This window comes from Gymnoscopelus microlampas, assembly GCF_963454915.1.
Source record: "Gymnoscopelus microlampas genome assembly, chromosome: 8".
Classification (NCBI taxonomy): domain Eukaryota; kingdom Metazoa; phylum Chordata; class Actinopteri; order Myctophiformes; family Myctophidae; genus Gymnoscopelus; species Gymnoscopelus microlampas.
The window spans coordinates 20,014,605-20,041,717 of record NC_139945.1 but is presented as its reverse complement, the minus strand read 5'-3'; the positions used below and the strand labels follow the sequence as shown (position 1 = coordinate 20,041,717).

The 27,113-nt window shown below is 41.7% G+C and overlaps 2 protein-coding genes across 5 annotated transcripts; both read right to left on the bottom strand.

Annotated features, from left to right (window-relative positions):
- Positions 1-119: 119 nt before the first annotated feature.
- On the bottom strand, positions 120-11,182 carry LOC311051017 (WD repeat-containing protein 20). 4 transcript variants are annotated; one of them, XR_014601362.1, is made up of 5 exons: positions 10,616-11,182; positions 7,622-7,804; positions 5,160-6,623; positions 694-3,337; positions 120-662 (listed from the first exon to the last, which is right to left on the bottom strand). XR_014601362.1 is itself a non-coding variant. In XM_084065362.1 (4 exons), the coding sequence occupies exons 1-4, from the start codon at positions 11,021-11,023 to the stop codon at positions 3,290-3,292; spliced, it is 2,103 nt and encodes a 700-aa protein (XP_083921488.1). In that variant the 5' UTR covers positions 11,024-11,182; the 3' UTR covers positions 120-3,289. The 4 variants fall into 4 exon arrangements, 2 of the variants coding, with proteins under 2 accessions (XP_083921488.1, XP_083921489.1); XR_014601363.1 differs by having other exon boundaries at positions 120-2,296; positions 2,339-3,337; XM_084065362.1 differs by having other exon boundaries at positions 120-3,337.
- Positions 11,108-26,683, bottom strand: LOC311050507 (solute carrier family 22 member 4-like; the record flags this gene model as incomplete). Its single annotated transcript, XM_084064589.1, has 11 exons — positions 11,108-11,227; positions 18,804-18,928; positions 19,414-19,596; positions 19,795-20,009; positions 21,243-21,355; positions 22,076-22,202; positions 23,100-23,271; positions 23,622-23,776; positions 24,049-24,152; positions 24,265-24,447; positions 26,477-26,683. The coding sequence occupies 11 exons, from the start codon at positions 26,681-26,683 to the stop codon at positions 11,108-11,110; spliced, it is 1,704 nt and encodes a 567-aa protein (XP_083920715.1).
- Between the last annotated feature and the right edge of the window lie 430 nt (positions 26,684-27,113).

The following is a 27,113-nucleotide window of genomic DNA, read 5'->3' as shown; positions in this document are numbered from 1 at the left end:
TACAAATCCTGAACCTATGCACCTACAGAAGCTTACTAACCTTTCAGTCAAAACAAAAATTCTATGTACAACAAACTCACTGACACATGAAGAGAACTCACAAGAATAGGGTTTAAAGTTTTAATAACAGATCTCAATATACAAACCAGATACAGGGATGTTATTCTGCCATTAACACCCACCAGAACAGGCATATGGGAGAGCATGTGTAGGAAATGTGTGTGTCTGTGTGTAATATGTGATGATGCAGACAAGTATACAAAGAAAAACATTAAATGTTCAATTTCAGCTGTTGCTAAATTATGCTAAATCAATTAATAAGAGCTGTAATGATAATGCTTCTCTTGACAAAAGTGGTCAGCCATTTCATTTATTAATTAATAACTGTTTACAAGGAATTGGCATAAGGGGAAACCAAAGTCTTCAGTCAGTGTATTGCAGCATCAAACCCTTTTTGAGCGTTTGCCAATATGGATTTTTCTGTTCTGTTGAGACACAGCTAGAGTTACATTTATGACAAGTGCTATAATCGCCTCAAAGACACCCAGTACAGAGAAATATTTAGATCACAGCTGAAGCAAAATGGGGAATATACTCAAATTACAACACTCAACTGCATCAAGATACAGCAAATTAACATATCTTCATGTAGTTGTGCAGATCTCTTTGTTCAACAGCACAGTAGAAGAACACAGTAGAGTTGAGTAACAATGCCGCTTTAGTGACACTTGAGTGTAACACTCCATTGGTGGTCTGACATTTAACACACAACATACAGTACTAATTTTCTCCATCTATCTTGGTCCACCCAGCAGGGTTTTGTTAGAGTATCCTGCCTTGTGGTTTGATGGTGGCCCTTTAGGCGAGAACTAGTGTTTTGCTCCAAAACGCAAAAGCTACAATTTGGTTAAGGACACCATGTCTTAACTTACCATTTTTAGATATGGAATTAACTGTGTTCGACGGCATTGGGAAATCTCACAAAGTAAGACTGTCTAAAAAATCAAGTTGTCTGAACGACCAGAAATATCGTAATCTTTTCTTTTTTCCCCCAGGGCATAGGGCATTTGACAGCACTGATTGACCACTTCACATTCAGAAATGGCTATACTTATCAATCATTCACATCCTATAAGTCTGCCCACTCAGCTGTCACATAGGTTGTGTCATTGTATTCCTGAACAAAATTAGTTTTACAAAGGGATATGTGACCTAGCAAAATCAGCCTCAAAATAAAAGCCCTTTAACATTTAAAGAGAGAAAACAGTCGAGTATGAATCTAATGTTAGTTCTAAAGTACTTCTGGGGCGACGTAGACTTATGGAGACTGTTGAAGACAAACTGTTGCTATGGCAGCCAAAGATTAGTATATGACCGACACTGACCTCATATCGGCTCATATCATGCACGCACAATGCTCTAAAACGTGGATGTTGATTCTTGTCTTAATATGGAAACAGAACTGATGAGCTTGTTGAAGATACCCTCAGCTGAGACACATGCCGTTGCTATGACAGCCAAGTAAGGTGGATGAACCGAGTATACACATTCAGATGCAGCAAGAATCCCTTCTGCATCTGGTTGCTTAATTATTGGTGCAAGGGTATCAGCTTCAGCTCCACTATTTTCAGATAAATCATCACAGGTGCTATAACTCAAGACGTGGGTGCTAGCAGAACCTAATGGCTGAAAAATTAATAGTCTTACTAGGCGTTTCAGAATCCACAATAACATGAACACTTGTATCAGGATCAGTAGCTTGCCTTGACCAAAAACAGGAGCCATGATGAGAACAAAAAGGAATAAGCAGAGAGAGAAGGAAACGTAACAGACAAACACTGTTTCAGAAATCAGGCCTTTCCCTCTGGTCGCCAGTTCAGACCTGGATAAGACTGCGTCTGCATGTAAGCGATTTAGTTAGCAGTTTTCTTTCTTTCAAGCGAGTCGAGCTAGTATACACCTATTCAATCGTTTTCGTTACCAAAAAGACATAATGAATGAGGGTTAAAACAGAAGTTGCTTCTGGGAAGAGCTCCGATCAAGCAGGATATCGGTACCTCTAGCATCGTCCAAGTCAACTCACAATGGACAGTCAGTTTATTGTATGTGCAAAATCTCGCAGGAAGCGGCGCAACTGGAATGGGACCCAAGTACAGTATACATGATGCTACACCACTGGGGATTGTGTATGTGTGTGTCTGTCTGTCTGTGCATGGGCAGGTTACAATCTGCTCATGTATGTCTGTGTTTGTGCATGGTTTACCTCTTGAGTGTGTATGTGTGTGAGTTGTTTCACCTGGGAGTGTGCAAAGTGGTGTATGTGTGTGAGTTGTTTCACCTGGGAGTGTGCAAAGTGTGTGTGTGTGTGTGTGTGTGTGTGTGTGTGTGTGCGCGCGCGCGCGGTTATTCAGTTCTTGACACTTGTCCCCATATAATGTTCAAGAAAATTAGCATAACTCTGGCAATTATTGGACAGTCGGCTGAAATGTACAGCTAGCAGCCATTTTGAAGATTGCTCTCTTTGACTGACCAGGCAGTCAGTAGTGTCTTATTGGACCCGAAATGCTTTTCCGTCTCCGTCGACAGATCACGCTAAGCTTGTTATCTAGGGACAAACCAAGAGAAACCTTCACACAAAATTAAAAACACTTGTTTTGACACCTTCAAGTTCCCTAAAACAGCAGACATTCAAATGTTTGTAACTGTGGTCGCTATGTACAATATAAGGATCTTCATATATTAATATTCTTCCCCTTTGCGTTGAGTTTCTTCATTCCCACGTTTTCATTAGTTCCATACATATTTTGTCCTTTGCGTATTTATAGTATTTACAGTATAAATTACTACACAGTCTTGTGATAAAATAAATAACTTAAATACAATGGCCGTGGCTTTCGCAGTGCGTGAGGGAGGTAGGAAGGGGTGGAAGAAAGCAAGGAAGGAGGGGGGTCGAAAGTGGAAGAGAAAAGAGCCTGGCCTGGCATTTTCTCCTCAATGCTCTGGGTATAGAAGGAGGGATGAATCATCCCCATCGCTACTTTGATGCAGTCCTTCTGTGGAGAAATGCCAAAAGGCAAGGTTTAGGACGTGGACAGTAACAACAGTTACACTGACTGAGGATGCAATACTGCAACGGTAGGTATGGGCACTGCCACTGGCTGTGGGCCCCATAGTTGACATTTGGGGGGAGGAATAGTTGGCCCAGCCCCACGCAGAGGAACGTTGGGGTGGGGGAGTCGATATAGGGGGGGGGGGGGGGGGGGGGGGGGGGGCAAAGCTTCTCCTCCAGCTATACCACAGTGCCGCTCGGAGAGTTCCCGTTCTGTGCTGTCAAGTTCTGAATGAGAGAGGTAGAATGACAAATAAAAAACAATTAGGATTACTGATCTGGTCATTAATAATATATATTTCTTTAATTAAGTAGTGTAATTTCTATTTAACAAATAGGCTATATCAGAGTTTCTCGCTTGTGCTGAAGAAAGGTTAAACTGTAGATTTTTTTAAGTTATAAAAATGTAACCAGACACAAATGTATCCAGAGTAGACATATCTGTATCCAGAAACAGCAATACTGTGCACTTTTCTGATGCACTTTTAACATATTTGCATGTTTATTTTACTCCAACCTTTACATATACCCTCTACTTGTACATCCAAACGGTTATGATCAGGCTTTCTCTTCAACTTTAACTTTATTGTCACATCAAAGGTTTACAGCTGTGGAAAAAGTGGGTGAAATGTATTTTTTTCTATAAGCTCCCATCATTTGTAGGTTTCAGGAAAGGGAAGAATAGAGATAGAGATAAGGAACAAGGAAAACAAGTCATATATTCCAAATACTCCTGAGTGAGTATAGAGTAAAATATATACTTTAATGTGTGCACGCATTGAAAGGTGCCTTAAAATATACAATAATAATATTATTATTTTGGTCACATGGTTTCATTACAAGCCAGCTGGAATACAGTAACTCCCTTTTTACTGGATAACTGAGAGAATCTAGTAAAATACAGGTAATTCAGAATGCTGCAGCCAGAATCACATTACTCAAGTTCCGGCTAAACTGTATTGGCTACCTGTAACATTTAGAATTGCATTTAAAGACCTTTTGTTTATAAAGCACTTTTAACCTTATACCATAATATACTACAGATTCTGTTTCATTTTATATTCCAGCCATAAAACATAGGTCTTCCTCAGTCTACCTTCCTTTGAAAAACAGCTGCCAGCTGTGGAATACCTTGCTACTTGAACTAACTTGGTGTTTTTAAAAAGAAACTGGAGCCTATTTTATGTCCATGGCTTTTATGTTCTTGTTTTTAGTTTCATGTGACTTTTCTTTTATTGTACCAATTATTTTATTATTATCATAATTCTTTTCATGTGAAGCACTTTGTGCTGCAACTTGCTGTAAAGAAGATGCTGTACAAATACAGTAATTATTACCACCCGGTTATGCAATACACATTAATAAGATCACAATTTTATTACATACCTGCTGCTTTGTATGTGCTGGATATGTTTTCCAAATGCACAAGAAACATTTCTGCCTTCCATAGTGCCATCTATCCACTGCTAATTGTAATCATGCACCCTTCTGTATGTATACTGCATTTTGTATATTCATTTGACTGTATACCTTTCTTCGCAATTCTCTCTTTCTCTATTCTAACTGAAAAATGTTGAGAGCTTGCACAAAAAAAGAATATCATCTCTTTTACAACTGTAATGGTGTGATGTGACAATAAAGAGAAGCGCATATATATATATATATATATATATATATAATTTATATATATATATATATATATATATATATATATATATATATATATATATATATATATATATATATATATATATATATATATATATATATATATATCTTATATTAAAATTGGCTTGAGATGTATTTTATCGAGATGAACATTTCTAATTGATTTTTTTATAATCAACTAAATCGTTTAGTCTGATTAACCACTTCAGCTGTATTTTATATTTCCTCGGACACCGCGAAAATATCTGATCTGCAAGCTTGCTTGTGAGCCTGTGCAGACTACCTATTTTTCAGTACCTTTGAAAATTATTATTTTAAATAATCCATCAAATCGATTAGTTCGATTAAGTGTTGCACCCCTAATTCTGATTAGTCGACCTACCGCCTTGCCCGGCCGTGCCCAGGTGCAGATGAGACCCTCCTGGCAAGCCGTGATGATGCAGTCGTCCATGAACACCAGCACAGTCAGCCTCTCGTGTGCGATCTTCTTGCACACCAGCGGCTCCAGCAGCGGGACCTCGTGCATGCGCGGGCACAGCGTGGTGCCCAGCACCTTGGCGGCGTCCAGTCGGCTGCTGCGCGGTGCCACGTTGATCTTGTCGTTGCTCTTACTTATGTTACCCAGGCTGTGGTAGCGCTTGTGCTCCTTCTCCACCCCTCCGCTCCCGCCACCGGACTTGTCCGATTTGCGCTCCTGGAGCGACAAGGTGGCAAAACGTCCGATACTAAACGGGGTGGAGTTACCTGCTCCCGATCCGGCGCTGGTACTTCCTCCTCCTCCTCCGCCACTGCCACCGCCTCCACCTTCCGAGGCGCTCTGTCCCTTGGAGGCGTTGGCCACGGCCGGGTGGGGCAGGGAGTTAGAGCGCGAGAGCGAGCGAGGGAGGGGCAGCGGGAGTGTCGGGGGGTTGGAGGGGACTGTGGTGGAACTGTTGGTGCTGGGCGGGTGGTGGTGGCCTTCCACGCCGCCCGTGACTCCACCCCCTACCACGGTGGTGGTACTGTTGATGCCGGAGTTAGAAAGCGAGGGACCGAAGGTGTTGGTGAGCGCCCGCGACAGCGGCAGGCGTGGATAGAGCACGTCGTCAGTCAGGTCCCACAGGCAGAACTGGGTGTCCTGACCCACGGAGCCGAAGCGGTAGGTCACCGATGTCGACCCGCCCCCTTTGGAGCTGTGCCGGGAGAGGCGGGACAATGTGCTGCTGGTTCGAACCCGGCCAAAGTGCATGGAGGAGGGAGGGGGAGGATTGGGCACCCCTCCCACTCCGCCCTGATGCAGGTCCTCCTCGCTGCCACTTAGCTCCATGGGCTCGTCGTCCTCCAGCGAGGTGGTGAAGGGGTCGAAGGCCACCACGTTGACCCACGACTTGTGGCCGTGGCCCCGCGCCACCACGCGGCTCTCTGAGAACGACCACACGGTCACCAGGTCGTCCTCGCCACCCGTGGCCAGGTACTTGCCGTCGGGGCTCCACGACACGCAGAGCAGCCCGCCAAAGTAGCTCTTCATGACACCCTGTAGCTCCATGGAGTCAAAGTGGAAGACCCGCAGGCACCCGTCCTGGCCCACGCATGCCACGTGCACGCCGTCCGGGGAAAATGCAAACTCATTTAGCCCCCCCTCGCCCACGGCCCAGCGGAGCAGCGGGTTGCGTGGCGTCTTGGTCTTGCAGGCATACACGGCGAAGCCCTCACCTTGGCGTAGGAGAGAGTATTGCGGGGCGGTCGTGCCACAAGGGTGGTCCACATTGTAGAGGTAGAGGTGACCACTGGCGTGGGAGGCCAGGAACAGGTTCTCGGACTTGGGGAGCCATTTCAGACACGTAACCTTGGACTTGTCTATCAACCTCTAGATGATGGAGGGTAAAGGTGTGGAGAAGGGAAGGGAAGGAAAAGGAAAGGAAGGAGGATGGGTAACGACAGGGAGGGAAAGAGATAGGGTGAAGGACAGGACGGGGGAATCAGAATAGAGAGGGAGAGGAGAAAAAAGTGTGAGTTCTAGGAGAGAATTGAAGGGGGAAGAGTAAAGTCAGGGAAGGAGAGAGGGCCGTGGAGCAGAGAAATGGAAAAGGATGGAAGATTAAAGGAAGAGAAGAGAGGAGTGAGAGAACACAAGTACTGCATATTAGACACGCTTGTCTATTTCATGCACCTCTTTGATTTATTATTATTTTATGCCTGTATGTGGACCCCAGCTAGGGACCACCAGAAGCGAAACGCACATCGAGGAAGCAAAAAAAGGACAGGAGAAAACAAGTAAGAGAGTGCAGCAGAGATAGAGAGAAACCAAAAAGAGATAAAGAAAAGGAAAAAAGGGGAGATGGGGGATGGAGGAAGAGTAGATTTAGACAAGCAGCACCCAGGGAGCTGAATAATCTCAGAGGAGAGTATCAGACAAAGTCAAACAGGGACACCTTATCCTTTCATACTATCTCTCTCACACACGCACGCACACATGCACGCACGCACGCACGCACGCACGTAGAGGTGCACATGAACACACAAGAAAGAACTACATGAACCCATACATGAGTACACACACCCACACATACTGTACAAATGCGCATTTTTTGGATAATAAATATAAAATGATATCTGAATCAACGCAAAATCAAATAATTCTAATAGTTTTTCATGAATCGACTTAATCAATTGTCAATTAGTCTGCAGCCCTATCTTATAAAATGAACTCAAAGATGCAGCAAAAATACCAAACATAGCTGATCTACAAGCTCACAATGTGTTGGTATTTCGATTAACAACTAGTCTTTGTAATCGATTAAATTGATTAGTCTGATTAACTGTTGCACCCCTACATGCACGTGCAGCACATGCATCCGCACACACCTCCTCATTGAAGAGTTTACTGGTCTCCTTCTTGATGGGGTCTAGGTACTGGACTTGTCCTGCTGAGAAGCCCACTATGAGGGCTACGCTCTCTGCTGTGGCCGAGTACTGGTTAAAGTCATGACACGTCGGCTGGGTGCCCTTATAGATGCGCTTGTCTATGGGTTTACTGAGGTCCACCGCCTGCAGAGAGGAAAAGCAAGAGGAAGGTAGAGAGAGAGAGACGTAGAGAGAGGCAACAAGATGTTAGCAAGATTGCCGTGTAAGCAGAAGGTTCCAAGTTCAATCCAGTGTTGCCATGTCTGCTTATTATAAGCGACCTGTTTTGGCTTGTTCTTCTGTGAAGGTGCTTGTAAATTATTGGTAGCTGCGTGTTGCATTTTTTTGGCCTTTGCTTTGGCTTGTTTCTAAAGTGTAGTTGCTTATTTGGGCTTGTTTCCGAATGTTTAAACCAGTGGTTCTCAAACATTTTCATGTCAAGGACCCCCAAATTAATATGCATTTGTCCACGCCTCCACGGACCCCCCCCCCCCCCCCCCCCCCCCCCATCTAAAAAAATGTTGTGCCAGGGACACCAGTACCAGATTTGTGTTGTTAAAATGTTTCAAAGAATATCCAAAATGTTTAGAAAATACGTTGTGAGCTTGTAGATCAGCTATTTTCAAATAGCTGCTGTACAGTATACAGGTTCAAATTGTTCATGTGGCCGAATAGTCGCTTCTTTTGGGACAAAATCTGGCAACACTGGTTCAATCCCTTATGATGACAAGATTCCACCTAGCAGAAAGCAGCACAGCTCTGGAGCCTCAGCCGACTCTGCACTCTCATCTCCCTCGGGAGGAGGACAAATGGAGAGATGAATTGCCCCCCTCCAGGATCAATAATGTGTCACAAACAGGAAGTAGTGGAAAAACACTGAACCAGAGTGGAAACTGAAGATATAGGATATGGACTTACAACAAGAGATATGTTGACTTTTCAACACTTTTCCACTTAAGGATTTATTATGGAATAAATACACAGAGCACAGCTACCATGTTTGTAAATAAATAAACATGCTCTTTTGCTTAAAGGACAGCTTTGGTTTTTTACAACCAAGGTTTATATTTTAGCTTGTAATTAAAGTAAATAAATGATGAGTGTAATTTTTTTTTCATTTACTGCTTTCTATAGTTTTAGCATTTTTTGCGATATTTTTTACAGTGGGCGGGGGCATTCTGTCCGGTGGCTAAATATGCCTTTTTTACACAATAAAAAAGGTCCGGCTGTCTGAGATGGCCAGATGTGAGTTATTGGGGGCTAGAAGAGCTACTGTAAATGATAATAAAGAAAACGCCGGGTTAATGTGTTAAAAAAATACATATTTAGCCACCGGACAGAATGCCCCCGCCCACTGTGAAAACACTGTAAAAAAGATTGTGAAAATTGCTAAAACTATAGAAAGCAGTAAATTTAATTTTTTTAACACTCATCTTTTATTTACTTTAATTACAATCTAAAACATAAACCTTGGTTGTAAAAAACCAAAGTTGTCCTTTAAGCAGCAGCCAGTGGACAAGTAGCAAAACATTAATAGGTATACACTTGTTCCTCGCCATGGTTTCAATGTTAAGCACTTTTATAAACCTGATGTGTTGTTTTGTCACAGTACATCACCTGAAAAGTTCAGTTAACTGGTTATGAAACTGTAGGCAGACATCATTTGTATTTGTAGTGGGTGGTTTTCATTGTTTTGACATTAAGTAGGCTGGTAGTTTAAAACTCTCCTTATAAGTACTTCATAGGTGTCCTTGCTGTGCATTCACTACTTAGGCTACTTTCACTTTGACACAAACTCCACTAATGAATAATCTATACACTGTAGAGGCGCCTCTCTCAATAAATGAGTGGACATGATGACTTGCTAATATATAGCCTGGACCTAAACATGCAGTTAATGTTTAAGTTACAAACGTAAGAGCTTGGGTCACTTTATGTTTTCACTGATTTACTACACAATGTTTAGTCTTTCCATGGTCATTTACTGCTGTAAATTAAGGACTGTAATTGTGTCTCTTGTAAAGTATGTTATAATCTCAGTGCTTAATTACAAATACAACCATAATTATAAAATTATAAAACCTTTCGCAACTGTTAAGACACTGTTGCATGCCACAACAACCAGCATCATTACATGGATGTTGGCTGCTGTCCACTAGGCTACATGGTGCATTACACAGTATCACATCTGTAATTCCTGCATATGTCGGCTAATAACTGTAGCCAAATCGACAATTTGAAACGATGACGGAATATAATATAGCATTGGTTCTCAAAGTGGGGTCCGGGGACCCCCAGGGGTACTTGAGGGGGTTCCAGGGGGTCCCCAGCTAAATGATGGACAGGAACCAAATGGACCCTTATGGGTCTGTAACTCTGAGTGTACAAATGGAACCAAATGGACCCTTATGGGTCTGTAACTCTGAGAGTGTACAAATGGAACCAAATGGACCCTTATGGGTCTGTAACTCTGAGTGTACAAATGGAACCAAATGGACCCTTATGGGTCTGTAACTCTGAGAGTGTACAAATGGAACCAAATGGACCGTTATGGGTCTGTAACTCTAAGAGTGTACAAATGGAACCATGGTTCCATTTGTACACTCTCAGAGTTAAATTAACATTGGTTTTACAATGTGAATTGGGGTCCCAGAGGTATAAATGGCATTAAATGGGGGTCTGTAGCCCTGCATGTCAAACTGGGGGGTCCTTGAAATTAAAATGGTTGAGAATCACTGCTAGAGAGCCGTACTAAAAACCTTCACTTATGGGGGTCCCTGGCTTATCTTTTCAAATGGGGGTCCGCGGGGTAATTAATAAGTGTCAATTAGGGGGTCCTTGACATGAAAAAGTTTGAGAACCACTGTAATATAGCATCAAATTAGCATGGCAGGCTAGTTGCATTAGCCTCATCATCATCCAAACGTGTCGTCTTCCTCTCCTCCTCCTCCTCACCTTCTTGATGTTGGTGTAGGTGTAAAAATAGAGCTCTCTCCCGATGTTGAAGCACACTCTCTCGGAGTCCTCGCTGGGATCCTCGGGCTGGAGCTTGACCATGGAGACCCGCACGGGAGGGAGGAAGCCCGCCGGAGAGGAGTTGGCTGCGGCATTGGAGGAGGAGGCACCGGCCCCACCGCCGCCGGGCCCCTGCAGCAGACCTACCCCTCCGCCGGGTATGATGGACCCCGGGCCGCCCCCGCCCGCCCCGGGGCCCAGCGTGGCTCCGGCGGACGGACCCCCCCGCGGGAGCCCGCCCCGCTGCTGCGAGTCCGAGAGGGTAAGCAGCTTGTAGAAGCCCTCTCTGGTCCGGAACTGGGATTTAATCTCATTGATATCCTTCAGTGCGCCGCCATCTCCGGCCATCTTTTAGTACAAAAACAAGCCGCACAGGAAACAACCCCGAGGTTTTTTGACCTGGAAATAATAACACGCCGTGTTATTAAAAAACTACAATGGAAATGGGAGCGACGACGAGGAAGGGGAGCTGGGTGGGGGGCGAGCTGCTCGGTCCGGTCCCGCGCCTGCTGCTACACCCACCAGACACCCGGCATCCAGACTGCTGTTTCGCTGTCACACAATCACAACAGAGAGCTAAAACAGTGCACACATACACACATACACACACACATTTTAGCCGTGATTGAAGCCTCTCGCCTCCGTTCATCCAGTGCGCGTGTGTCTGTGTGCGCGTGCGTGTGTCTAGCGTGACCATCATTGAGCGTGATGATGATGATATGGTGCGTCGACCCTTCCGATCCCCGGCCAAGCTAAGCACTGCGCACATTTACTAATGTTCCCACTCCGAGGATGAACATGGCTATTAATACACCAGTGGTTTTCAACCTTTTTCATGCCAAGGACCCGGGACCCCTAAATTGATATACATTTGGCCGCGGACCACCATCTGAAAATGTTTTGTGCCAGGGACCCCCAGAAGCAAAGATTTGAGTTAAAAAAATATAGAAATATTCAAAGATATATCATATGCAGTATGCACACATTTTCAAGATTTTTCAAAAATAGCAGATCTACAAGCTTGTATATCTGTTATTTTTGAATAGCCAAAGCTAAGTGGTTAAAATGATAGTGACGCTATATGTTGTAAGTGATTTTCTTTGGTTAAAAATAAGTGTTAAATAGCTCTATATTCTGATAGTAGGCTACTCGTTGCTATAGAGTGTTTGATAGGGTTAAATTTGAACCCTATGAATAGGGCTGAGAGCCCACGAAAGATGAAAAGATGGTTTGGTACTAAGACCCCCCCAATACCCGTCCAGTCAACACCCCAAGAAATGTGAGTCAGACACCTGGTACGTCCAAAATGATCCATCTGTATTGCTCGAGTGTGTACACGGAGGCAGTACAAGTTACAGACAAGAATATTAATCACACACTAATGATTCAATAACAGGCCATAGTATTTATACACAGTTGGACTTCAATGACATCAGACATAGGTGCATCCTTATGATTGGCTTTAAGACCCTCAGACGTAGGATGGGAGTCGTAGGATGGACAGGCGTCTGGCTGTCTTAATATTAAGTTGTTGTTCATCTTAGGGTGTCCTTGTGTACAATTCTCGGTTCCATAAACAAGTTGTTCCTTCGATATCATAGGACATGTGTATGGTTTTATCTGTGACAGGGTGACAGCTGACAGAGTAAATTAGTGACAATATCCCGGTCATACAGATCATCTTACACAGATACAGGTCATTTGGCATTTAATCACAAAGTGTTGACCAAGACAGGTTTTTACTGATTGGAAACATATGGAGCCAGCACCAGATAGCAAATATGGAGCCAGCACCAGATAGCAAATATGGAGTCAGCTACATGGCCTTGGTAGAGAAAGTATAGTAGAGTTACAAAAGGCATGTTTAAAAGACTGAAGTACAGGCCCAAAAAGACATCACTATATTCATTTGACTGGTTAGATCGATATTTCTAGATCATATCAATCTGGTCCACAAAACATATCTATCAGTGTTTGTTCAGTAGGAGTCTCCATGTCTCTCCAGCTCTTTAAAATGCATTTTGCCATTTTTAGGTCGGGATACCAATGTTCCAGCCAGGATACAGATTAAACAAGTGAAAATGGAAGTGATGACACTTAGAAATGAGCAGACAAAATTGGAACTGGAACACTATAAAAATTAAGCTGATAGATAGGTACTCTCTCCTGATTAGCTGCGAAGTTGTCACCTACCTGAAAATGTATTTTCTGTTTATTAAAGAGCTAGAGAGACGGGGAGACTCCTGTTACTGAACAACGATTACTAACAAAATATAGTGCTTTAACCTTTTAACAAAAAACTTTTAGTTTTATCCAAAAAATATAACTTTACCCTATAGGCCTACCTTTAACTAATTTAGCTGGGGACCCCTGTGTAAAAACTGGTTTGCCTGCTGCTGACAATGCACCAGCAAGCGAATGGCAATTGCAGTGCTGTGCGAGTATGGAAAACTATTGCAGACACTTAAGTCTGTGTCCACCTGGTCAGTGTATGTCATAGAAAGATTGGGTGTTTTCTGTGTTATATACACTCAAGGACGGATTTACTTGGCCTTTTGCACCTAATTCTGGACACAGCACTTAAATAAACATTAAACATTTCATTTAAGATGCAGGCCAATTTGCACTGAGGTATAATGTAAACACTGAAGATCATATTTACCCTCAAAGGCAAACAGTAAAATGTGTGTTGTTTGTGCAACATACTTTCATTTTATTAAAGCTGTTGGATGTCTATATGGCGCTTGCTGTGAGACCTGGTAGGCCTACCAGCTTTTCAGAAGTGCCTGCCTGCACAGAGATCACCTTTTCAACAGCGGACATGGACACCTGGAAAAAAATGTTATTTCAAGCAGAAGTAGGTAGATTTGTTTACAAAATGGTTGACACTTTGTTGAATTAATTAGGTATAGCTCATGTTGGGTGAACCTTTATGAATGAGATAACATGTCAGAATCTCATCACATTTGAGGTACTTGATTTTCTATTTTGATATTGGTAATCTATCTGAATAACATCCTGTCAGTTAATGTACTCACACTATCACAAATAACTTAATCTGGGAGGATGAAGTCATGATTGCACAATGCTGTTTTCATGGACTTCAACAGGTGGGGGGGGTCAGGACAAAAGAACAGGTATACACCACTATCAGCTTGAAGTCCTTTGTCAAGGAGGCCAGGATTGTAGTGAGGACCTTTGTTGACAGGATGTCATTTTTTGTGGGGAAAGGTTACCGCTCCCTTGGTCATACTGCAGTTCCTTCTTGATGGCCATTTCATCAATCTATTAAAAAAAAAACGGGTTAGATGCATTAAAAGCCTAAATTTGCTTTTGAAGCAAAATATATGGGAAAGTAACCTCTTGTCAATAAGTAACATGAGTGTTTAAGTTCAACAGTTTGCAGTGTACAGACTTATCTGTCTGTTCTGTGTTTATGCTGTGTATTATTAATAATTCTAAATTGGTACAAATGGATCTATACAAACTAACTGACTGTACATTTTCAATTTAAGGCACCTTTAGGACAGCAAGACGGCCACTGGGAGGAAGATTCTGCACTTTCGACGCCATCAAATCAAAGATGCCAGGTGCCTGGTGAGTGCTCGGTAACTGGGTATTGGGAATTTCATCTCTAGATTGTGTAAAGATATTTTCGTGAAGTTTGGACTTTGTTTTCCGTCTTTGTCAGTAAGATGCAAATATAAGTGATATAAAAAAAAGAAACAAATCTAGGGCTCATACCTTTTCTTAAATATTCATACCCACTGACCCCTGTGGCAACTCTGACTTTTAAGGACTTGGATATTGTTTCAGATGTCCATTTGCTGATTCTATGTTCAGACTTTGGTGGGTGAAATCTACAGCATAACAGTAAGGGGAATTGAGAGAGAGACTGACAACAAGCATGGGCAGCGACTATCACCCTTATACTACATCCTACCAATCATTCAGCAGTGGCCTGTGTGTGCCGTAAGTCAGCAGTTATGTTTAGAAATTGTAATATTGTATTTTAATCTTTATTTTTTAATTTCTCCTGTCTACACCATTGTTACTGTATTATATGTTTTGACCACTAGATGGTGGTCTTTACCCACTGCTGAAATCACACACAGTGCTAAGGCGTTCCACCAGCCCCTTATGAATTCTTAACCTGAAACACTGATCCTTGTTTGACAACTAATCTAAGTATGGGTGCACCAGCACCAACTGGCACACCGATATATATCAGATATCAGCAGATATCAGGTCAAACATGCTCAAGTACTTCAAGTGTCCATTCAATGCTACAGTAGGATATTGCATAGATGATATTAAGCACTTTAGGCCATCTTTTATGTCTACAAATAGGCCTGCCTTCAGGTTCTGTGAGACCTTTAATGGATTTAGGTATGCCAAGTATGTACAAAATATTTTCTAACATATTCTACTGTCTCTACTATAGGCCTGCCTACATATTTATTTTGTAATATCTGATGTCTTGGCAACCCCTTTAGTGATAGTATTTATAAAAAAACTCAGATATAAAACTCAACAATGTGAGCATTTTTTTTGTATGTCTTCATTAGCATAAGCAACAGGTATTTATTAAATAGTATTTAAATCAATTTAAATACTATTTAAATTGATCCTTAACATGTATCTCTTTTTGTTAACCATTCTCTGTTCCTGTCTTGATATGTCGAATATTAGTCTTTTAATAGTATACTATATTTGTTGCTGTCGGGCAGAAACCAGCTAACTCCATTTTACACTTTTGCATTTTTTTCCATAAATCAGTGCCATTGAACACCCATTACGTCTGTGTGTTGGTAAAAAAATAATATTGAACCAATGAAAAGTATTAAAAAGTGCTTCTTACAAAACCAGCTAACTCCATTGGATCTTCAAACCTTCTGCTAAATCAGCTAACTCCACCGAAGGGGGGTGGAGTTAGCTGGTTTTGCTGACTCCAGGCTCCACACTCTTTTGACCTCCAACCTCATTGAGCTTGGAGGTCCATTCAGCTGTTCTTATCAATGATGAACAAAACCTCCTAACTCCACTTTTTGTTTTGTTTTTTTCATTTCCTGAAAAATTAACATTTTGGAGTTGTCTGCCCGACAGCAGACAACTCCAAGCAGAGATATAATGCTTTTTGCCCAAAATACCAATGCTCCTGGCCACCTTAGAGCACAGATAATTAATGTGGGGTTTCCAGCATAACTTGTGGTCTAACCCAACACCTCAAAACTTGTTTTCACATAAGCTTTCCTATCACTACATTGTCAATTTCCACTTGAACATTTCTATTGATGTCATTTGAAGAAGTGGTTAATTACTACAGCAGCTGATTTGCCCATTATGATTGTGAGTTGAAACATTGTCCTTATTAATTAAGTCCTTATTAAAGTTGTATCGTGTATCCTGCATTGCAGTGTGTGTGTGTGCGCGCGTGTGTGTGTGAGTGTGTGTGTGTGTGTGTGTGTGTGTGTGTGTGTGTGTGTGTGTGTGTGTGTGTGTGTGTGTGTGTGTGTGTGTGTGTGTGTGTGTGTGTGTGTGTGAATTAATGTTTAACTAATACATTTATTTAAGCATGAATTAATCATGAATTCATCATGAATTCATTGTAATTCATCATCAATTAGTAAGTAACTATCATTAGTTAAGCATGCTTTTCCACAGTTACTTAATACATGAATTCATATGCGACCATAATATGGGCTACACGTGGTGCGCTGAGCTGTATTTCTCTGAATGTCCGGAGGTGCCGATCTGAACTTAAGTTCAAAGTTGAATTCTACTCCACCAATATGAAATATTTCCTCAAAAATGATGTTCTTACTTTGGGGAAGAGTAAACATGATCCAATCCAGTGATATATAAAATCCAAACCACATATTTCCGTTTAAGAAACCAACAGAAAACCCCATAGGGCACAGCACCCCATAGGGAATCATTATTGATAATAGCAGTGTTATGCAGGCATCTATATATAGAAAATATTTAGACGAAAATTTAAAACCTTCAATTCCATTAAGTTCAAACTTGTTTGTGTGGCAAGGAAGTTTGGACACCAGGAACATCTTTATGATATGTGATCAAGATTTAAATCCAGTTCAACCAGTTAATTGGCACACAAACAAGATGTTTGTGTGGCAGAGATAAGGGACGGAGCACGGAAGAAGGTGACATTTAAAGGAGGAGTTCACCCAAAAAATGACTTATTTTCTATCAATTACACATCCCATGAAGCCTTGATCTAGGTCAAACAGGGCATGAGTTGTACCTGTTCAAAGTTGCCATTTTCAATTGAGTGCTATAGCGTTTCGTAAAAAGCGACAGCGCGGTTCAGCCAGAACTGTGAAAAGTGGCAGAAGAAACAGAATAAAGCGAATAATAAAACAGGGCCTGCTGCCATGCTGGCAGCCTGGCCCCGTAAATATTTTTGGACCTTTTAACAATGTATACAAAATATTTGCACATCCACTTCGTTCAGATACAGGTGGGTTGGACAGTGACAAATGAAGCAAGCATGAACACAAATCCTGCACTCTGCTCTTACTCAGCAGCATCAGTTTTACTCTGTAGCCTACCCAGAGTATGGAAAATGCACTCGCTCCTTCTGTACTGTAATGACAGCTTTTGGATGTTACTTTAAGTAAGTTAAACAGATCAGGAAGATGCAGGACTGCAATGTCAGGAATCAAACTCCATACTTTATTGTAGATCTCATCACAGCAGAGAGAGACTAGTGTCTTGATTGATGTACTTTATTTAGTAAGACATGAGAAACAGTACATATAGGGAAGTACAATTCACAATACAAGGTTTAAAATGAGTTCTGGAGTCTCCCTCCAGAGCTTCCCCAAACCCCCCAACACCAAAGTCTTACACACATTTATACTGGCAGGATGGACACAGAGGTATGACAACAGATGGTCGGAGGAGTTTGACAGGGAAGAACAGGTTATGATTGTTGCATCTACTAATACATTCAATTAATAAATACCACAATGACTGTTATATGAATTTTATCCACCATAGTACAAAAGTGTAATTCACACAAAAACTGTGAACATGTTTCTATTTAATAATAAGAGGCTATAATCATTGCTTGGTATTTATTGTGATACATATAGCCTCTGTAACTACTCCTAAAGGTTATCTTAACCTGACAATTACCGCTAATCCGATCATTCTCCATGATTTCCTTTCAACTCTATTGCAACCGGGCCGATTTACATTAACCACTTAAGCCTGATGTACTTCATTGACCCGAGTCCCCCAGGGTCTATACCAGCCCTACTCCTTTTTTCCCTCTACACCAGGTCTCTTTACCTAAAATAACCGTTCTACAAGGTCACAACACTACGCTACACAATGCGTTGTGAACTTGTAGATCTGCTTTCACCGAATGTTCGCCCCCCCAGAATAGGGAATCTAGGGTTGATGTGGTTCAGGGAGTAAGATCATGTTGAAGAATTATGTATAAACATTTGACCCAGACATGGCGGCTCACTGTCTTTTGTTTCCCTCAGGTGTTGTAAAAGGAAACGTTACAAACTCCCTCAGACTACAGGAGAAGAAGAAAGCATCAACGAGACATTGTGAAAACAAGACTTCTTCTGCAATACAGTGCATTCAGTTAGGAGCTGTGCTCATATTAGACTCAGATTCATAACATTACTGTATGTTTTTTGGAAAATACTTTTTTAATGTTGTTTATTTTAAAGTAATTAATTGACACATTTCAACCAATACTAGTAAAATAAATGTATGTTTGAAAATATACAGAAATGTACAAACATTAACATTTTGTAGAATTTTGTCGATAGAGATGGGGCACAGATGGGGTCTCATCCTCTGTAATGACGAAACATGCACACTTTATCCTGGCAAAGAAAAGGCATAGGATTAGTGTTGTGTATAAATGCAGATAACTACAAAAGCCCTATATACTTCGTCATGGCAAAAATTGCATAACTTGCAGATGTACAAGCTTGTAGATTGGCTATTCTTGCTATTTTTGGAACATTTACGAAAAAATAATTTCGGCCTAAAAACATGCCCAAAAAATAGGACGAATGTCCTATCTTTATCTCCAAGTTCACCACTGGTAATTCTCAGGAGCATACCTTTCTCTCACATGCATCTGTTGGATAGTTTCAGGCAAAGGTCGACCAAAGGTCTCTGGAAGGAAGAGAGTGGCCAGGGCAGACAGAAGAGCCAGAGAACCCAGCAATAGATATGGTAGATACTTGTAGTATATACCTGCATATGGAGAAGAGCACATTTTAATGACTTAATAGTTTAGTATGCAGCATGTGCATGATAGTTCACAAGTGTTGAAGTACCATACTTGTCAGGAAACGCCTAATTAAGTAACTCATTATTGCATATGGAGATAGCAATTATAGTTTGACTTGGTAATCAAGTATAAGTCAAACTATTCAAGAATCTATGTAGATCTTAAAAATCCCAACCATAGACCTGTGTCATTTGATGGTTGTCTGCACCATCGGTGTGTGAATGGGTGAATGTAATGCACTTTGTAAAGCAACTTGGATAAAGGCGCTATAGAAATGCGAGACCATTTGCTAAGTACTGTGTCAAATTTTTACACTTTTCTGAGCCAGTAACTCACTTCGGAAGTATCTGTTCAGATACAATAGTAGTTATTACTACTAATAGTAATAGTTATTACTCTTTGACAGAGTAGAAGTTGACATTGCATATCTATATAAACATAAACATACTCAGCTGCATGACATAAGGAGCCACGATACCGCCCACTTTGGAAACCATGGAACAGGTGCCAACAGCTGTGTTTCTGATGACAGTTGGGTACAGCTCTCCGGTGTAGGCAAAAATAGTTTGGAAACTGGTGGAAATGCACAATTTACCCAGCATCTCCAGTGCTATGGACAGGTTAGGTAGACCTAAGCAAACAGAAGAATAGAAGAGAATAAAGTAGAATAGATGCATGTATCTATCTATTTAGATATGTTGTATGTGTGTATATATTTATGCATGTATGTAAAGGATGACATTTTGTTTCATCTTTAGACTGAGAAGGAGTAGTCTTGTTGTAACTTCCAACATTCATTAGGTTCCTATGATAAAGTCCCTACAGTCACCTTGTGGCACCAGCCGAATGCAGTTCAGCATTCCTCCTCCGAGAACCAGACAGAGTGCCACAGTCAGCCGCCTGGGAAGATACTGCAGCGCCAGCCAGCTGGAGAAGGACGCTGGCACCCCCACGGCTGCCGAGAAGAAACAGTTGAGAAAGCGGTCGCCGTGAAGACGGGATGTGTTCAGCGACAGAGCAAAGTAGCCAGTGTTTATAGTGAACCTGGGAGGGACACACACACAACAACAGTCTTTGTCCCAGCAGTAAGTACTGATCAATGATTGACAGATGGATGGATGATGGCTAGATGGATAGATATACATATAGGGATTAATGTATATATATATACACGTATGTATGTATGTATGTATATATGAATGTACAATTTCTCCCTATAGATTCAGAACATTCACGAGAATACAGACCAAAACTGTACACTGTTTTGAAGCACACACACTGACTGTTATTACTGAATTTCCACAGATTCCCAATAATGAGACTCTTTGCCAACCCCTTCAGCTTTTGTTTTTAGTTGCAATTATGTGAATTTGCAAAAAAAAAAATGCATTTGTGATACATTTTCGCAGGTCAAACATTCATCCCCACTAGGGTTTAATACCGGGATTCCCGGTATCCAGGGCAGTGTCCCATCGTCCCGTTTTGAACCAATTTGGGACGCACTGAATTACTGAATTTAACAGTAATGAACCAAATAAACGTTTGTCTTAGGAGTCGTAGGACTCAGGTTGGACCTCCTATGCCATATGTTCAGTCTGCGCCGCTAGATCTGTGCTGCTGCGCAGTGTCGGGTGAACGGTAAATGGAAGACTTGCCCCAAAACACGTCACCCCCATTTCTTTCGCAGACAAGCGGTTCTTGTATTCTATTCTTGTATTATATTATATATATTTTAGTGGGCACTTCTTTTTTTTACCCTTTAATGGGAATTCCCGGGAAGCCCGGGAAAAGGTCTGAAAATTCCCGTGAATTAAAATTAGCTATTTCCCGGAAAATATTAAACCCTAATCCCTGACATGCGCTCGCATCTTCACATGGACAAAAGGCACCTTCCCTTTTCCCTTTGCTACCGTCGGTCACAAGAGTGCCTGAATACACACACACGGTGACTCACTCTGAGACAGGTGACACATACTCAGTGGTGGAAAAATACTCAAAATGTGTAACTTAAGTAAACGTATCAAAACTGCAATGTATAAATACTGTGTTACAAGTAAAAGTCCGGAATTAAAAAAGTACAAAAGTATTGGTATCAAAATGTACTTAAATTACCAAAAGTAGAAAGTACCCATTATGCAGAATGTCCCATTTCAAGTTTTCGAAATGTATAAAAATATTTTGAAAATAGCAGACATGCAAAAGAAGCACATACTTATAGACATACCCTTCTACAGTATGTGTGATAAGGTGAGTGCAAAACAACCTGTGGATACTCACCACACTAGGAAGAGTATGAGTGTTGCGGTTCTGATTTTGGTGAACCTTAGCAGGTCTAGAACGCTGTGACGCTCCTCTGGGTCACAGCTGTCCTTTGCCATGTCACTCTGCAGCTGTTAAAAGTAAAAGTCCGGAATTCTAAATTTACTTGAGTAAAAGTACAAAAGTATTGGCATCAAAATGTAATTAAAGTAACAAAAGTAAAAATACTCATTATGCAGACTGTCCCATTTCAAGTTTCAAATCTTTTGAAAATAGCAGATCTACAAGCTCGCATGTAGTCGCATGTAGTCGCATTGCGGCGCATTGCAGCGCCTTGTGAACTTGTAGATTGGCTATTTTCAAATAGCCTAAATATATATTATGGAGCTTAAGTGGTTAATGTTATGTTTAGTAATACAAATCTAAAAATAAAAGTACAATATTTTCCTCAGAGATGTAGTGGAGTAGAAGTAAAAGTATTGAAAATTGGAAATACTCCACTGAAGTAAAAACACCTCAAAATTGTACTTAAGTATGCAGGGCCCTTTATACTGTGTATATTAGGCTTCATGCCTTGCACTCCAAAACGTCAGTGCACAATGCTTTTTGAAGTATTTTTGGTGACACATCTGGTAGCTACGTGGTCATTACAGCATATGTTAGAAATGTGATTCCCAGTGTTGGGGCCAGAACATTGGGATTACAAATAGTATTTTATAGTGTTTAGGGAAGTGTTCACACAACACATGTATGTGAAATGGTTATTGTGAAAATATGCAAGTGAAGAATTATATATAATAGAAATAAATGTAATTGAAAAGGTTAAATAGTATGACTTAAAGTCAACTTACATCATAACCTTTAAGGATGACCTGCGGAGCCTCTACGTTGTTCTTCTTAGCAGCTTCTCTCAGTACGGCCTCAGCCTCCTCTATCCTTCCCTGGGAGATCAGCCACCGAGGAGACTCTGGGATGAACCTGCCTCGCAGGTAGGAGAGAGAAGGTCCACTCTTTGGTTATCGAACACAGTAGAGAGAGGTTCACACTCAAACAGTCAGAAGGGCTTTACCTCAAAAGCAATTCATGGTCCCATACGGGTGATTAGAGCAAACAGAAAATATCATCCTTTTAAAATGTAATCATTTTTAGAGAAAAAAACGAAATAACCTTCAAATCTCTACAGAAAATGTTACATTAGAATTCATTCATAAGTCATTAAGCAGATACTCTTATCCAGAGGAAGTGCGCAAGTCTGTATGCAGTTTCAATGTAGTGCTTCAATGAAGGACAACAGTTAAATGTGACTGATATTGTACTTCTAACGCTTTCATTTTTTTTTTAATAATTGTTTTGGAAAATGAACACATAAATAAGATAACATAAATGAAAAGTAAGTCATTGAAAAAACACGGCCCCTCACACATTAGAAGAACAATCAGTCCCCAGAACCAAGGACAGGTGTTTTCAATGAATCCATCATGGTTGAAATGGAGTTACAATGGGTTTGTATAGGAGGGGGGCGTGTCAGATAAAATGAATATCAAATATCTAAATACTGAATCAAGCAGCTTCTGGGGTGCTCACAAAAGCCTAGATGTAAAAATGACCCCAAACATGTTTGAAAGTGAAATATCCCTTTAAGGATTCAGTACCTGTTCTTTTTCTCCTGTAAAATGAAACATAAAACGTTATAGCATAAATAAACTAAAAACCCTTTAGAATTTGAATTCATAAAAGAACGAAAGAAACTATTAGCATCTATACTACAGTGAGCTGTCACAGGTAAATGAGGTAATAGTGATAAAATTAAGTCCCCGATATTAGGAGTAAAAAAAACTCAGTAGTGCTGGTTCTTCTACAATGACTGCAACTCACCACCAGAGGGGTGCGTAGACCAGGCCTGGCAGAGATAAAGCCAGCAGAAGAGACCTCCAGTCCCTTATGAAATAAGCAAAGAGAGGCAGCGTCATGTAGCCAGAAGTAAAGAACAGATTCATTCCCAGAGACAAAAACAGGTAACGCACGTTTCCTGTTAAGATCTCAGTACCTGGAGGGAAGCATAGGGAAAAAAATACACCAAAATAAAACACGTTTATGGGCTAGAGCTCCTCCGTTCCACAGATTTCCATAAACGTCCTAGACACTGTATTTTGCAATAATATCAATATTATGCACAGTATGTCTAATGTATCATTTCATTGCATTCCTAATGCTGGAGTCGTAGGCCGAAAATAGCAGATCTACAAGCTACTGTGCCGTGTTGTGAGCTTGTTGATCAGTTATTTTCAGCCATGACTCCGTCGCACAACAAAGTATAAATCAGGCTTAAATAGTAGGCTACATGTTACATTCAGCACATTCCCATCCATTCTCAACATGTGAGTAGTTGTTGCATACCTAAGACAAGAGCAGCAATATGGTTGGAGTTCTGGCCCAAAGCAACGATGAAGAAGAGGATAGAGAACACCGTCCACGAGGGAGAGAAGATTTGGACAAAGGTAAAAAACATCTGGACTGCCATGGTTGCAAACATAACAAGCTTTCTTCCAAACCTTCAAAAAAAGGGACAAAATTAGCCAACATGTGTTTTGTTCCATTACATTTTATGAGTATCTGTATCTATGAGTCTTTTTTTGGTAAACTTTTTTGATTACTTTCACTCCATTGCATTTCAAAGACAAATATGTTACTTTTAACTCCACTGCAACTCCAGGAAGGCTGTGAAGTACTCATTAATTTCAGGCCATTTCCCCACAAGCCTGAAGAGACGGAGTGTCATGGTTCATATTAAATAATCATGCCATGGGTAACGGGTTTCAAATACCTGTCTGAGATCTGTCCAGAGAAGAAGCATCCACACAGAACTCCCAGATAGTACACTGAGGAGGTGAACGGTTGCTTCCACTGGTTGCTGCATACCAGGTCAAACTGCAGGTTGAGAATTTACAGTAAAGAAAGATTGACACTTCTGGGTGCACCTTTGGTTAAAATAAAATTGTATTCACTAAAGTTATGGATTGTGTACCACGCACGCACTGACCTCCGTGACGATGGTGGACTGGTAGATGTCTTGGCTGTAGCTCCATCCGTCCACACAGCTCTCCTGTCTCAGTTCAGTGAGGTTCACGTCGCGACCGGGGATGTAGCCCAGAGCAGACAGGTTCCTGACCTCGTCCAGTCTGTACCGGTGGCATCGGCTCTGCTCCTCCTGTCCGTTCACCACCTTGTCAAATATAATAACCTCTATTACAGTGCAATAAGCCGTATGTATGGTACTAGAGGGTCGGGCCGCTACGCGGCCCTCCCGTCTAGTAGCCTGGCCCGCACATCGGAGACAGAGACAGAAGAGCGTATAGACGTTCCTTGCAACACCGGTGCTTGTTTCTCGCACATGATTTGGCAACACGCAAAACGAAAGCGAAACCTAACTGCAGCATGCAAACCGAAAGCGAAACCTAACTGCAACACGCAAACCAAAAGCGAAACCTAACATGCAACTGACAAACACGAAACCTAACAGACAAACAGACAAACACGCAAACACGCACACATCCACTTTGCCAATTGTATATATAGATAGATAGATGTATGGCGACTAGGGATGCACCGATCCGATTCCTTACCAATTCCCTCTTAACATTTCAGTTCCGATTCCCGGTTCCTATAGACATATATATATATATTTACAGATCTGGAGGATTTGAACTTACCATTAACCAAAATCTGTAGAGGGCACTGTGGAGTAAATAAAAATAATTTCCGTCTCGATGACATATTTTCTTTTCTGCCCAAAAAGTGTATTTTACAGAGGAGGTGGGGTGCTGAGAGGCTTCCCACCTCCGAGAATAGACTTTCAATAAACACAAAACAGCCTTTGCTTCGGTGAGTAGCGAAATGGTTTTGTTTATTTTCACTACTCTTGAGCGCTCGCAGGGCAGTGGAATTCCTTGTACAAGCGCAGAGCGAGGGGTCTTCCAGGGCGTTAGAGGGAACTCACTAACGCTCTGAACCAGGGCTAGGGACCCCCTGGGTGGAACCCCCTCAAGTACCCCTAGGGGTCCCCGGACCCTACTTTGAGAACCAATGCACTATACGACTTTTAAAGTGGTCGGGGGGTCATCAGATCGTTAAGCATTTCACACTACAGGAGTCTTATTTCTTGAAATTGGCTGTCATATATTGTTGTTGTTTTCACACTATAGATTGATCTCCGACCAGGGATTAGCCTACACACTGTAGGATAGTTCACTAAAGATGCTATCCAGTCCAGACCGCAAACAGCCTTTTTGCATGTAGTTGAAGCGCAAGGGGGCGGGTGGGGAGAGAGCCTGGCGACGCGAGCTATGTGCACTGACTGGCAGTTGGGGCAAACGCAGTCCCCACAACATCATTTACGATTCTGTGCCTATCGGTACATAACTCGGACGGCACTTAGTCGACTAGCAGACCATCGGCCGGTTGTCGCGGGCACTCGCGCCTGGAGGCGCTCGGGTGCGACTCCTCGGCCTCTAGGTCTGCGCGCCTCCGTCCCCCAGATCCCCAGACCCCGGCCCGATATATACATTTGTTTTCATTTTCAACCGACGTCTCACAAAAACGTGCATGCCTCCCATGATATGCGCTAGACCGAGACAGGACGCTATTGATTGTTGACATTAAATAATTAATTCTCTATTTCTCTGTATGTCAGTGTTGCCATGTCCGCTTATTATAAGCGACTATGGGCTTGTTTTTCTTTAGAGTAAGTTGCTTGTAAATATTGGTTGTTGCGGGTTGCATTTTTTTTTGCCTTATTTCTAAAGTGTAGTTGCTTATTTGGCCTTGTTTCCTAATGTTGTTTAAACCAGTGGTTTAAAGTAAACAACACATATGTATTTGTCCGCAGACCCCCCCCCTTCTGCATGTTGTGCCATATTTGTGTGATTTGGAAAATATTCCAGTTTTCAATTTTTTTCACGATTTTTCTTTGAAAATAGCTGTCAAGCTCATAATGCTCATAGCCGCGCTATGAGCTTGTAGATCTGCTATTTCTTTTTAATCGTGAAAATGTGTGCAAATCTATGAATAAATATGTTTTAAAGTGAAAATGTGTATCTTTCTTGGAATAGTTGCTTCTGGGGGTCCATGGAACAAAATATTTTGAGATGGGGGTCCACGGCCAAATACAATACATATCATTTTGGGGATCCTTGACATGAAAAGGTTTGAGAACCACTGTCGTAAAGAACAATACACTGGCATCAGGTGCTCACCTCTACTGGGATGATGGCCTTGCGCCACTCTGCAGTTAGGTTGACATCTGGAACCAGGCAGTGGTGGCGGGGGGTGTCAGCCAGGAAGATGACAGAGAACGCACTCTGGCCATTGGGAATGGTGCTGGCACAGAGCAGGAAGAACACAATCTGCTGGAAGCGTCCCCACTGTCCAAGGAAGGCTGTGGTCTCCTCGTAGTCCTTCATGGCCAAAGACCCAGGAGTCTGAGAATCAAGAGTCAAGATTCAAGAATCTCCTCTAAATACCTCATCAAGTCAGGTGATGTGTCAGACACGACCGGGAGTAATGGCCCCATGAAATACAAGCAGTCTGTTGGAAATGGTATAAGCGGCTTGAGGCATGAGAGCGGACCCCAAGGGCAGAACTGGTTTACTTAAAAAACAAAGCACGTGTCTGACACCTCTCTAACAGTCCCTGTGTTACTCTAACTCTGTTGCCTAACCAAGAGTGAACACAATTGGCCTGTGTGCTGGATATCTGAATGGGAATTAAGTTTAAGACTAAGACAAAATAAGGCAACGAGTTCACAGTTTGAGAAGAATGAGTGATATATTTTTGATTTCAAAAGGAGTTTCAAGACTTACAATTTCAGCAAAACAGAATTGTATGGGAACA